This window comes from Amblyraja radiata, chromosome 2 (genome assembly GCF_010909765.2).
Source record: "Amblyraja radiata isolate CabotCenter1 chromosome 2, sAmbRad1.1.pri, whole genome shotgun sequence".
NCBI lineage: Eukaryota > Metazoa > Chordata > Chondrichthyes > Rajiformes > Rajidae > Amblyraja > Amblyraja radiata.
The window spans coordinates 39,678,511-39,693,223 of NC_045957.1; the positions used below are offsets into that span (position 1 = coordinate 39,678,511).

The 14,713-nt window shown below is 37.6% G+C and overlaps 1 protein-coding gene across 6 annotated transcripts in view; it reads right to left on the reverse strand.

Moving 5' to 3' along the window:
- Window positions 1-806: 806 nt before the first annotated feature.
- epc1 (enhancer of polycomb homolog 1) overlaps window positions 807-14,713 on the reverse strand; it is a 181,661-nt gene continuing 167,754 nt past the window's right edge. For 4 of the 6 annotated variants that reach the window (XM_033045425.1, XM_033045435.1, XM_033045407.1 and 1 more), the window contains 4 exons: window positions 13,087-13,205; window positions 12,077-12,212; window positions 7,912-8,281; window positions 807-2,450 (listed from right to left, as the gene is read on the reverse strand). In XM_033045425.1, coding sequence (XP_032901316.1) covers window positions 2,378-2,450; window positions 7,912-8,281; window positions 12,077-12,212; window positions 13,087-13,205 — 698 coding nt within the window. In that variant the 3' untranslated portion in view covers window positions 807-2,377. Of the gene's footprint in view, window positions 2,451-5,034; window positions 5,229-7,911; window positions 8,282-12,076; window positions 12,213-13,086; window positions 13,206-14,713 lie in introns of those variants that run through there. The other 2 variants (XR_004415995.1, XM_033045415.1) reach the window with 2 other exon arrangements.

The window sequence follows — 14,713 nt, forward strand, 5'->3', positions numbered from 1 at the left end:
GGGCTATATATAGAGGCAAATTAACCTACAAACCTGTACATCTTTGGGACGTCAGAAGAAAGCAGAGCACCCACAGGCTACCTACGTGGTCACAGGGAGAATGTGCAAACTTCAACGAGAGTACCTGCGTTCTGGATCAAACCAGGGTATCTGGCGCTGTGAGGCAGAAGCTCTACTAGCTGCGCCACTGGGATGTGGTTTATGAAACTGGAAAATTCAATGTTATGACTGCTCAGATGGAATACAAGGTACTGTTCTTCTAGTTTATGTGGCCTCACCAAGGCAGTAGAAAAGGCCAGAAGACAGGCTGATACGGAATTGGAAGGTCAACTGGAACGGCTTTCAGCTGGGTACTCAAGATGGCACTGCAGACAGAACACAAGTGCTTGACAATGCGATTGTCTTGTCTACTCTGGGTTTCACCGATATTAATTATGGAAAAGCCATTTACAAAATAAATGTCAGAGCCATCAATTGTGAAGCGCTGAAGATAGACTAACAGTACCATGAGAACTATTGTTTTCGGGCAAGGAAATTAAAGCTAAATTACCGTGTATTAATAAAAGTTATCACACCAAGGAAGAACCATATCACAAGTTTCTCAAAAGGAAAGATGTCTCTGGATAATGAATTGTCAGAAAGACAGCAATAACGTATTTGTAAGTGGTTGCTTCACGTAGGAGGAACAATGTTTTCATTGCTACACTGGTCTAAAAAAAAGTAATGACTAAGAGGCAATTATTTTCCAATGATCTAATTGTGCAATTCAATAAAGTAGTAAAATGAAAATAAGCAGAACAAAGTAATTACTGAAATTCAACAAGGATCAATTTACTTTTTTTTCAATATAAGCATTAGGTCTTGAAAAAGATGTATGCTATAAACTTAAGTTATTTATGAAGTGGTCCAATAAGTTACCTCCTCAATGCATTACCAGCCACATAATTTCCCCCCAGATTTTAAATCTAACTTACCAGCATGGTAAAATGGTGAGAGCTCACATTTCATAATGCTTCAATTACAAAATACTGTAAATACACAAATTACTTTTCTTTCTAATGTAGCAAGAAAAATAACTCCAACACACGATACAAAATTTAAAAAAAAACACAGCTGTTGGTCAACATGTAATGCCCTGGGTTTATTTTGTGAGAGTTCTGTCACAATTCCAGGTGGGATTAAAAACCTTGAGGATAAATATGCCATTGGAATGGGCATTCAGACTCAGGTACTGACAAAGCACTAGTAGTAGTCTGTTAAGTACCAATCTCTTCACAGAAGAGAGGTCTATTATTTCCAAAGGAAGGCACCCGATATCGTGGTTCTGGCCTTACAGCCTTCACAAGAATCTGAAAGTAAAAGCTGGCTGTTTCAGAAACTGGAATGATGATACACGTACAGCAACTACTGCATTCATCTCCCTTATCTCCTTTTTGTTTCTTCTCCTTTTTGAACAAGTGAAGAATGAAGTCTGTGTGTGTACAGGAGCACAAAATCAAGAAATTTACAACTTGAACAGATACAAAAATAAAATGATGAACGAAATATGAAAAAGCAAGGGAAACTCTGATACAGCTCAGATTTGTTTGAAGGAGGTTCAATTTGTTTAAACTCAAATGAGCAAAAAAATCTAAGCAGCATAGAAAATAATTAGTGCTAAAATAATTTTGCAGAAGCTTCTCTGCTTCTGAAAAAAAAGTGTGACTTCATTTCCAGCTTGTTACTTGCGTTAGAACAAATATAAGTGGAAGATCCCTATGTCTCCATGAAGTAGTTCCATCCCCATTTACAAACCGATGCCTTAATTTTCAAATCTGTATGTATGTCACCATTTTTACATGATACACAGAAACTCAGGGACCCAGAGGGGAACCAAGTATGTTCACCATTTACAAAATACCAAGGAGTCCACAGCTACCTAACACATTTACTACAGCACAGGAACCAATGAAGGTACAGTGTACAAAACTGTAAACACAGCACAATAAATAGATAAAACAGCAGGTTCCGCACCATGCACATGATGTGATGACACTTCATCTCTATAGATCTCTCACATCTCACTCTTACTGGTTGCAATTTTGTTTTTCTTTCAAGTGCAAAGCATCACGAATGAACAGTTCAGTATTCAAGTAACATATATACAAGTGTATTACAAATATGTAGTACTGTACAGATAATTGCTGTATCATAATTTACAGATGTCAATTCCTATTAACAACAGTAACAAAAAAGCATGAGATGTGCATTGCCATCAAGTCCCCAGAGCTGCCATGGAAACGCAATGTGCTGCATTCTGCCATCCCTTGCATTCACAAACGCTATTGATGCATAGCACTTAAATGAGTTCCCAAGGCTGCAGCCGTCTTTGTGGACACTACGTTACTTCCATCGCCACTGTATTGTCTGCTATACTGTTTAGTGCTGGCTTTTCAGTGTCATGGTTTTCCCTGGAGAAGAGAGATACACATCGTTAGTTGCTGCTCTAAGTTCATTTTTTATTAATGTTTGCAAACTAAAATTCTTAACAGCAAAAACTGATTGAACAGACCTCTGCAATAATCAATTTTCTTGAAAAAAAAATTTCATTGACATTGCTAGCAATAATTCATTTAGTTTAGAGACACTAGCTCTGTTATCCCACTTTCTCATCCACTCCATAAATTAGGAGCATTTAGTTAAAAAAACAAAACAGGCCAATTAACTATAAACCCGCTTGGCCTTGGCACGTGGGAGGAAATCGGAACACTCAGAGGAAACCCACATGGTCACAGGGAGAACTTTCAAACTCCACACAGACAGCATTTGAAGTCAAGAGTCATCCCATGTCTCTGGTGCTGTGAACCATTAAAATATCTCTATCTCCCAATGTCCCCAATCTGTATCCAATGGGCACGTACACAAGACTTCCAAGAATACTTAATTCCCATTCAAGCCCCTTCATGATTAAGCTGGCCAGACATTACTTTGTTTGCAAATGAACCATAGGTTCCACTGTGTATTCACATTACTGACTGACAAATCTTCCACACGTTTCAATGAATTACCCACTACTTTAGTCCCAAATAATTTTTTTCAAAAATCAACATTTGTTTAGGATGCTTTTCGATTAGGATTTGGACCCAAGCGGCAAATCATTAGTTATCACTAAATGGAATATATTCAATGTATGTGCTCTATTCACAGGGCTTTTCCCTCAATGACCATACTTTGCTTTTCAAGTTAAATCGAGAAAGAAGTGTGAAGGTCTTCTGTATTTCTACTGAAGCAATGGTCTGAAGCAATCTGTGCGATCCACTGAGTTCCTTCAGCAGTTTGCTTTTTTTCTCTCCAGAGGGCTTTTTATGCAACTCTTCAAAGGTAGTGGCTGATCTTGAGTGAAAGATGGATTTTCTCTCCTAGCCCTCTTGAAGTGTAACTAATTATTACAACATGCTCTGTTTTATCAATAACACTAGACTAAATTATTGGCCACCATGAAAACTTAAGACTTGGATATGTCGATGTAAACTGGACTCAGCAGTGCAGAAACCAAAGGAACTGCACTAAGAATCTCTTCCGAGTTGATTGAAGACAAGATAGACAAACTCCTGGGGTGGTGGAATTGTATATTAGAGTGCAAGTAGACCATGTCTGGAGACTCTAGAGTTTCAAATAATATGTCAGAATCTCAATGAAACACACAAAATTCATCAGAGTTTGACAGGGTGGATACAGGAGCTGAGGTGCAAAGAATTAGCAGTCACCCTCAGAATATGGGGTAACTCATTTAGGATGGAGAGGAGGAGAAATTTGCTCAGAGGCTGGTGAACCTTTGGAATCTATGGAGGGTTGTGCAGCTTCAGTCACTGAATTCATTCAAAACAGATCAATAGCTTTGATTGTTATTTCACAGATATGGAGAGAGCAAAGGAAATTGTGCTGAGATAGATCAACCTGATCCTAATGTCTGGCAGAACAGTTTAAAAGGAATAGATGGCCTACACTTGCTCCTAATCACGTATGCGATACGTAATAAAATCTGAATGTTTAACAAAATCTGAACTGATACATTACAACGCATTTAAATTCTACTTAATTGCTGTTGGATCCTTTCAACACTAATTGTGTTATTAAATCTTCAAATTTTACATCATGACGGAGCTAAATAATTGACCAATAAACATAAAGATTAAAATCTCTTTGAAACAATAGTAAATTAAAAAGAATCACGTTGAAATACTAAATTCATCTATGGTCTCCACTGATCAATCTGAGTATGGGCTATTCAGCCGATAAGAAGGGGGAATTATATAATACCTGTCCAACAACTATTGATTTGTACATGAATAGTGCCTCAGTGTAACCTGGGCATTTACAGGCATTTTCTATCCATTCTGCTTTTGACTAGATTTTCATGTATACATTTTTATCCTGTAGTTTCCTATGCTATGTTTTTGTTATATTCTTTATTAATGAAGGAATCCAAGAAAGCATACACAGTGGAGATAATTGTTCTTTCTATATAGCCTCTGGGAGAAATTTTGATAGCGTTCTACCTTGGGATACAGCAAATATTGTTTTTTTTTCCAAATTTAAATAAAAGGTTGCATGAGTTTGAAAAACTTATTGCCAACCACATGATATATGCATTAAAAACTAGGTTTTCATTGATATTGATAGTTTATTCAAGAACTACACTGTATTGTGCCTGAAGCAATACAAGATTAAATAATATTTTTTTTTTTATAATCATCTGCACAAACTTCCAAGAGATAGGAACATTGATGGCACACTAGAACCATGGATAAAGATTGTTTCTTTACTATCATTACTTAATACTGAAATAGAAAATAAGACTTTCTGAACCATTGTCTTCAAAATGCCAAAAAAGCGCTACAAATTTAAATGGACTTTCATGTCAAAATATATTTCTGAAGCTATGATAATCGTAAAGATTTAAAAGTGTAAACAAACTTTTCCTTCTGAAAAGGGGAAATGATCCAATTGCTCACTTAAAAAAAATATTAAAAAAAACAAAAACACTTTACTTGCCTCCCAACCTCCTGCTCCTACCCTTAAAGTTTCCCGATGTGCTGTAGTAAAGTCTCCATTTATGACTCCTATTTCACCTTCTGGGTGGCAACATCACGTCTCTATGGCGCTATGAATTGCAGAGCCAATGACGTGTTTATGGAGAGACACTTCCTGCAGGTGTGATGTTTAAAGCGTGAGTCATCATCAGTACCCTTCATAGAAAAATTAAAACCATTAAAGAATTATGACCAATATTAATATCTTCAGAACCAGAGTGGGAAGAAGTGTTTAGTCTCTTGAATGGAGAGACTTGGTATACCATTGGGCCCACTAGCTTCCTAAACCAAACTTTTCATGTGCTCACTGACCTTTGCCATTGTGAAAAAAAGGTACTGATCCAAGAGTCATGTCATTACAACTTGGAGTTGAGCCCTTTATTGTTCTATACACTTGATTCAATTTGCACACAAAAATAAGCTATGTAAAAATGTTTTGGGAATGGCAGAAGAGGAGTGAAAATAGTCCTGAGAATGCATTTTTTGCATGATTACAAATACTATGAATACTACGTCATGTCATAGTATTTATGGCAAATAAATGGCTTTGAAAGGGCCATAAGAAGGATGATGCAATAAGAAAATTACACACCTTCCTGTAGAGGACAAACTATATGCATAAGTGCAACTTCCGAAGACAGCAAACATAATTTCCTACAAGCATAATATTTAAACAAGCTATATCAAGGTGTACCAAACAGATGCAGCTTTCTTGAATTGCTTTATTGGTGCTGTCTTAATCATTTGTCTTGAGTTACCAAATTAATAAAGTCAGATAAATTGCTGTATAGTTGTCTTTCAGATAACCTGGAGATATCTCATTGCGACATCTAAATTTTTTTGTGGGTAACTCAAAAGAGGCTTTACAAATGAACTCGTATTATTTCCTATCCTAATCAGATACGACTAAAACCATGGACTTGTCCAAATATTTCCTATGGACATAACTAGGGCATTTTTTGTTATTTCTTCCTGCTCCTCCCCCTCCTACAACACCCCCCCCCCTCCCCCAAACCTTGAAGTATGATTTAATAAGAGCTCAACCCAGTAGCTTATGCAGGGCATTCTGGACGCACAAGCTTAGTTGGGCTAAGAAGTGAAGTTTAGAGGGATCCAAGTATCCCAGCACACAAATCATAAAATGTTAGCAGGCGGGCCCAAAACAAGTAATTAAAACGGCAAAGGAAATGTTGGCCTCTATTATGTAAGCTTCAGATTTTTAAGAATAGGGTGCTTTTGTTACGGTTGTACAGGCTGCATCTGGAAAACTGAAGTATTGGTCCTCTTACCCCCAAAAAAGGGGATAGTAGCATTGGAGACAGGATGAAAGAGATTCACTAGGCTAATTCCTTGGATGAGAGGTGTTTCTATCAATAGTGGCAAGACAGTTTGGGGGTTTATACCTTGGAGTTCAGAAGAATGACAGGTGACCTTATTAAAATACCCAAAAATCTGCGAGGGTAGACGTTGACAATTTTTACCAGCGGAAGTTTTACGAAAAAAGGGACATGGCTACGAAATAAGAGGCCGGTCATTTAAAATGTAGATGCATAGAAATCAATTCTCATAGAGGGTATTATCTAGAATTCTTTGTTCCTGATGGTGGTGGAAGTCAGATCATTAGATGTACTTACTATGGAGATAGATAAATATTTTGAAAGAACAAGGAATGGAGGATAATGGGGAACTGGCACAGAAGCGGAATTGAGGCCATCATAGATCAACTTGAATAGCAAGCAGGGTAGAATTGCCTGGTGTCCTACTCCCATTTCTATTTACAGATGTTTTCTTGTGTTTGATCATTAAAGGGGCCTCAACAATCAATCTGGCGCTTTCTTAGACACCTTTAATTTGTTTAGAAGTATATGTGGTCGATATATAGCCAAAAAGATAATTCCTCCAGGATTAGATTGGGTGTAGGGGAATCGAGGACCAGAGTACATAGGTTCAAGGTGAAGGGGAAAAGATTTAATAGGAATCTGAGGGACTATCTCATCGTTTAAGAAACAGTTAGACAGGTACATGGATAGGACAGGTTTGGAGGAATATGGCCCAAGCGCAGGCAAGTGGGACTAGTGTTGCTGGGACATTGTTGGTCGGTGTGGGCGAGTTGGGCCGAAGGGCCTGTTTCCACACTGTATCACTCGATTACTATTATTTGGCCCCAGATCAATTTCTGTGGTGGGTACAGTTTTTGTGGTCTAAAACCAGTACACATGCAGTAGAAGTGTGAACAAAAGTTGAAAAGTTAAAAACAACAAACTACAATCAGACAGAGATAAAATTTGTAATTACGAACCACAAAACCACATATGTTTTTGTGAATTTGGATATTATGACTGTTGCAAGTGGGTGACAGGTTGATAGTGTGACAACAGAAATCCTCCAAGAGGTAAAAGATCAGAAAAAAGTTTTTAAAAAAATCAATTTAAGAAAGGTCTGCATTATTGGTAATTACTTCAAGGAAAAATGGTGAAAATTGATTTATAAATATCAAGGAATTACTGCAATTGAAGATTCTTAGACTTTCACATCTTTAATAAAACCTTTTGGTTTCACACCCCAAATCTTCCCCCCATGCTATAAGATTTGGGCATAAATCCATTCATTAGTCAGAGACTGCTTGAATGAATAATCATTCATACAATGTATCTTTACTACAGCACACAAGGAAACAAGCTGTAAGAGCAATACTTTCTTCTACATCTGAGCCACGTAAACCAAATAATGAATGTAAAATGCCACAATTAATTTAAAGAAAAAGTTAAAATAGTCAACTGAACTCTTGTGTGTCTGGCATTTTCTTTATAATACAAAACAATTTGAGAATGGAGCTTACCTTGGTACTCCATCCATGGAGGTGGAGCCTGCAACCTTGGGCACCTGACAATTTGCTGCTGAAGCCAGTTTTAAGGCAGCTGTTGGAACAGTATTTAAAGTTCGTGGTATATGTCGAGCATTCAGACTGGTGACAGAATTAACAGCAGCTACTGAGCTGGGTACACCTATACGAAGGCTGTTGCCAAGCAAAACCTGAGGACTTGAGTTCGTAGTATTTCCATGGTGACTCAGTGCTGTATGGGATGTTGTTGTCTGTGTGTTGCTGCAGGATGGCAGTAAGGCTGAACCTGCTGATAATGATGATGATTGACTGGTTTGTACAAGTGCTGTTGGCGTGGTACTAGTGAGGTGTAAGCCCTTGTACGATCCTGTGGAAGTTAAAACAAAAATTAGAATTAGAACACTTGACTGAGTCAGACAAGAAACTACTAAAATAACGACTACTAATAAAAATAGTTAAATTAATGTTATATGTTGAAGTCTGTTTGCATTTGTTAAGGCATCATGACCCACAAGTCACCCTGCATTCTCATAGCATCCTCCTCACAGTTCACACTGCCACACAGCTTTGTGTCATCTGCAAAATTGCTAATGTAATTTTTGCATCCCTTCATCCAAATCATTGATGTATATTGTAAATAGCTGTGGTCCCAGCACCGAGCCTTGTGGTACCCCACTAGTCACTGCCTGACATTCTGAAATGGACCCGTTAATCCTTAATCTTTGTTTCCTGTCTGCCAACCAATTTTCTATCCATGTCAGCACTCTACCCCCAATACCATGTGCCCTAATTTTGCCCACTAATCTCCAATGTGGGACCTTATCAAATGCTTTCTGAAAGTCCAGTTACACTACATCCACTGGCTCTCCCTTGTCCATTTTCCTAGTTACATCCTTAAAAAATTCCAGAAAATAGTCAAGCATGATTTCCCCTTTGTAAATCCATTCTGCCTCGGACCGATCCTGTTACTGCTATCCAAATGTGCGGCTATTTCATCTTTTATAATTGACTCCAGCATCTTTCATATAAACCATATAACAATTACAGCACGGAAACAGGCCATCTCGACCCTTCTAGTCCGTGCCGAACACGTATTCTCCCCTAGTCCCATATACCTGTGCTCAGACCATAACTCTCCATTCCTTTCCCGTCCATATAACTATCCAATTTATTTTTAAATGATAAAAACGAACCTGCCTCCACCGCCTTCACTGGAAGCTCATTCCACACAGCCACCACTCTCTGAGTAAAGAAGTTCCCCCTCATGTTACCCCTAAACTTCTGTCCCTTAATTCTCAAGTCATGTCCCCTTGTTTGAATCTTCCCTACTCTTCAGTGGGAAAAGCTTATCCACGTCAACTCTGTCTATCCCTCTCATCATTTTAAAGACCTCTATCAAGTCCCCCTTTAACCTTCTGCGCTCCAAAGAATAAAGCCCTAACTTGTTCAACCTCTCTCTGTAACTTAGTTGCTGAAACCCAGGCAACATTCTAGTAAATCTCCTCTGTACTCTCTCTATTTTGTTGACATCCTTCCTATAATTAGGCGACCAAAATTGTACCCCATACTCCAGAATTGGCCTCACCAATGCCTTGTACAATTTTAACATTACATCCCAACTTCTATACTCAATGCTCTGATTTATAAAGGCCAGCACACCAAAAGCTTTCTTTACCACCCTATCTACATGAGATTCCACTTTCAGGGAACTGTGCACAGTTATTCCCAGATCCCTCTGTACACCTGCATTCTTCAATTCCCTACCATTTACCATGTACGTCCTATTTTGATTTGTCCTGCCAAGATGTAGCACCTCACACTTATCAGCATTAAACTCCATCTGCCATCTTTCAGTCCACTCTTCCAACTGGCATAAATCTCTCTGTAGACTTTGAAAATCTACTTCATTATCCACAACCCCACATATCTTAGTATCATCTGCATACTTACTAATCCAATTTACCACACCATCATCCAGATCATTGATGTACATGACAAACAACAGTGGGCCCAACACAGATCCCTGTGGCACCCCACTAGTCACTGGCCTCCAACCTGACAAACAACCATCCACCATTACTCTCTGGCATCTCCCATTCAGCCACTGTTGAATCCATCTTGCTACTCCACCATTAATACCCAACCATTGAACCTTCTTAACCAACCTTCCATGAGGAACCTTGTCAAAGGCCTTACTGAAGTCCATATATACAACATCCACTGCTTTACCCTCATCAATTTCCCGAGTAACCTCTTCAAAAAATTCAAGAAGATTAGTCAAACATGACCTTCCAGGCACAAATCCATGTTGATTGTTCCTAATCAGACCCTGTTTATCCAGATTCTTATATATATTATCTCTAAGTATCCTTTCCATTAATTTGCCCACCACTGTCGTCAAACTAACAGGTCTATAATTGCTAGGTTTACTCTTAGACCCCTTTTTAAACAATGGAACAACATGCGCAGTACGCCAATCCTCCGGCACTATTCCCGTTTCTAATGACATTTGAAATATTTCTGTCATAGCCCCTGCTATTTCTACACTAACTTCCCTCAATGTCCTAGGGAATATCCTGTCCGGACCTGGAGACTTATCCACTTTTATATTTCTCAAAAGTGTCAGTACTTCCTCTTCTTTGAATCTCATAGTTTCCATAGCTACTCTACTTGTTTCCCTTACCTCACATAATTCCCACCACCGATGTCAGCCTAACAAATGACATGCCAATGACCTAATCATATTTTTTACGTTGTTATATTCTGGCATTGATAATGCCCAGAAAGATTTTAAAATTAGGCAGCTCTCAGAGTAATGCCCCTGTCCCACTTAGGAAACCTGAACGGAAACCTCTGGAGACTTTGCGCCCCGCCCAAGGTTTCCGTGCGGTTCCCGGAGGTTTTTGTCAGTCTCCCTACCTGCTTCCACTACCTGCAACCTCCGGCAACCACCTGCAATCTCCGGGAACCGCACGGAAACCTTGGGTGGGGCGCAAAGTCTCCAGAGGTTTCCATTCATGTTTCCTAAGTGGGACAGGGGCAAAAAGGTGTTCATATTCTTAGAGAATTTATCAATTATCAATATTTTCCTAGCCGGATAAAATATCATCCACATTTTAGAGCAGGTCACAACTAAAAAGCATCTTTTCAATAAAATGATCAAATTCTGTCTGAAGGGTCTAGATCTAAAAAGTCACCTATCCACATTCTCCAGACGCGCTGCCTGACCCACTGAGTTACTCCTGCACATGGTCTCTTTTCATAAAATAGCAACTGCAATTCCTTGTTTCTCAACTTCTGATTACCCGTTTACTTATTTCAATCAACATCAGTTCCAATTTTTAAATGAACATTTTGCTTCCAAAGCTCAATTAAACCCGGCACAATTATATTGCATTTTATTTGATATGCCCTATATCTCTCGTTTTAAATGAGCTGTCTACACTCAGAATAGAAAACTAATTTAAATACTATTTAATTATTACATAATGTATACCATCACTGAAACAAAAGTATGCTGTTCTTAAGGATAACTTAGAATTCATTAATATCTGCAGTAGACCAGAAAGCAATTTTATCTTTACAATTGCCATAATTTGCTGCAGTAGGTATGAATGGCATCGACATTTAAACATGCCATTAACTGGTTGTAAATAAAAGCTGTTAAAGAGTAGTTATGATAAAAATGGGCAAGATTCAATTTTGATATGTTCAGTTCATATCCAAAGAGCAAATACATTAATGAGCCTGCTAGTCAAGCCCTTGTTTTTAACCATTCAAGTGCAAAGTCAGTAGCAGTACATTTCAATTTCGAAAGCAATGTTTTGAGGTATTTAATTACACATCTGCCTTTAGCATGAAGCCATTTACCATTTATGTATAAATAAATGAATGAAGAATTAATCTCACTATTATTTTGACAGCAATGAACAATGTATTTGTTTTTGTATTTTGAGTGCTGCATAAATGGCAAGTAATTGCATTTCAATAAAAAGTTGCACAATGCAGCATAAAGTACAGGGTGAGGATGGCTTCCAAATTCATTACAATTTAGTTTCAACATTCTGCTTTTCAGTTCTGAAACAAATTGCATTTGCACCGAATTTTTAAAAATTACATTATCCCCTCCAAAAGCATTTCATTTTGTGAAAATTAAACTTACCTGAGGCTTGAAGGACACCATTGATTCCAAGCACCACTTCCTCCTTTGCCTTGTATGCCATCAATTGCTCTGATGTCATTAAAGCTGAGGCTGCAAATTGTGCACTGACTGAATCCAATGTTTTTGAAACAGAACCCTGCCATAAATACAGAACAAATTATACAGCAACCAGAAATATTCTTGTTGCAACCAAAATGAAATTTTAGCAGAAAATAATTTATACTAAAAATATTGCTATCTGTATTCTATTAAATTTATGAAGGACTGTCATTATAATCACATAAAAAGAGTAATTTAACATTCAAAGCTCTTGCAAACGACAGCAGGATATTCTAGGATAGCCCTTGCTGCAATGAACGAGTAAACATTTTCCATTAATGCAACAGGCAATGTTTCGTAATTTTTGTAAGATTTCTGGCTCATAATCAAAAATAACATTGTCATTCGCTGCAGCTGTTGTCTCACCTGTACATGAACCGGCACAGAATATTCTAAAATATTAATTTATGCCCCATCACTATTAACCATTTGATAACTTAGAACCTGTCAAAACGGTTTCATCTGTAACAGTTTCAAAGTGACCACAATCCTAATCTTGAAAATATACAACTTCTTTAAAATGATTTAAAAAAGATTATGCTATATTAGATACGATTCCTTCAAATATCACTCATACCCATTAAGTTCGTGTTTGGATTTCTTTATCATTGCTAATTTGTCTCGAAATATGTTGTTTTTTTAAATATAAAGATATTAAACACAATCATGTGTAGGAAGGAACTGCAGATGCTGGTTTAAACCGAAGATGGACACAAAAAAGCTGGAGTAACTCAGATGGAGCTGAGTTTTGTCTTGCTGAGTTAAAAAAAACTTTTGACCCAATCATTTTTGTTTCTTATGTGAAAATGAGATTTTGAATACAAGACTGTGATTCTAAGTTACTTTTTAAAAATAAGAACAATTCTCCATCTGCAAGTCACACTGCGTTTTAAGTAATGGACAGGACTTACCTGTGAAGAATTGGAGCCTGAATTACTATGTGCTAGCTGCTGCTGAATCTGTGCAAGTTGTTGTTTCTGCATCAGTAATAGTTGCTGTTGATGTTGCTGGTATTGTTCTGCTGTAAATGCTGAACACAAATCAATTTATTAAGGCAAATTTGATACAAAAGTAAAACTGACGCAAGTAGCTTCTGTCATTTTCAGAATTTGGATTAGTAAACATAACAGGACCAGAATCAGCACTCTTCATATTAGAAATATTGATTTGATATGTTCACCAAGCCAACTTTTCCCATTGTGTCATGATGTCACTCTTCAATAAGATTGATTTATCACAAATGAGTCATCTCAATGCATTAAGTTGGACTTTATTAATTCATCTGATCAATTATGAAATTCTGCAGAGTAGGGGGAGAAACGAGCACCGAGGCAAAAAATATACACAGACACAAAGACACCGCATTAAAAAACTGCCGACTAGAATGACAATCAAATGAATCTTCATACTCCCAAATATGTGCAGACAATGGGTACATAGAATCCTATAATTGTTTGCCCACATCAAGTCATCAGCTAACAGTTGAAATTTTATAGGAACGCAAGAAAAAGACCATGTGGTTCTTAGCACTTGGCTGATCTACCTTAGCGTATGTTCTCCGTATCCTATGATTTCCTTAATGTTCACAAATCTATCGATTTGTTTTGAATGAACAAAATATCAGGATTTTCACAGCCAGGGTAAAGAATCTCAAAGTTTTACCAACAAAATAAATGTCACTTCTTCTCACTGCTAAGCCTTCCATTTTTCTCAAAATGTGCCCCGCCCCCTATTATTATTTGAGAAGTTATTTTACTATATCCTTTATTATAGATCCAAGCATTTTCTACAGCCTTGTTATGCTAACTGATGGATTGCTCCTTTCTCTCCTTCCTTAAAGGCAGACTCATATTTGCTACCCTCTAATCCAAAGAACAATCCCAGAACCTACAAAATCTTGGAAGTTGATAACCAGAAGATCCACTATCTCTAAAGGCATCATCTTCAAAATTCTGAGGTAGATTAGAGTTCTTAGGATTGATCTGTTTTTTAAGATAATCGATTTATCTAGCACTATTTTTATGTTCAAATTGTTAGAATTTGTGTAAATATTTGTGCATCACATAGGGCATTGGAGTAGCTGTAATTGGGGTGGGGGCGGGGGCGGGTGCAGAAATATAAAGTCAGTGAGGACTTTGCTGTCCAGATTTGATATATGGAGCTCTGAGAAGATAGCTGTTTCATAAGATTTGCATTTCAAGTCATCAGATTTTGATTTCTGTTTCACACATCACTAACAACTCATTAAAATGAGAGGACCAATATCTACTTTCCAACCATCCAAACAACAAGATGTTCTCTGATGTTCATTTAAATTAAGATCCTATACAAAGAAAATTCCCAACATTACTGCCAACTTGGTAAGAGTGCAACAAACCAAATCTGGTCACATTTCCTCCATCCTAATGCTCAACACTGATGCAACTGAGTTGTGCTCAGTCTCCTTCCTGCTCTACTCATGACTGTGGCCAAATACAGCGCCAAATTGATCTTTAAGTTTGCCGATTATAGCAACGTGTCAGCCAGATCAACAAACAA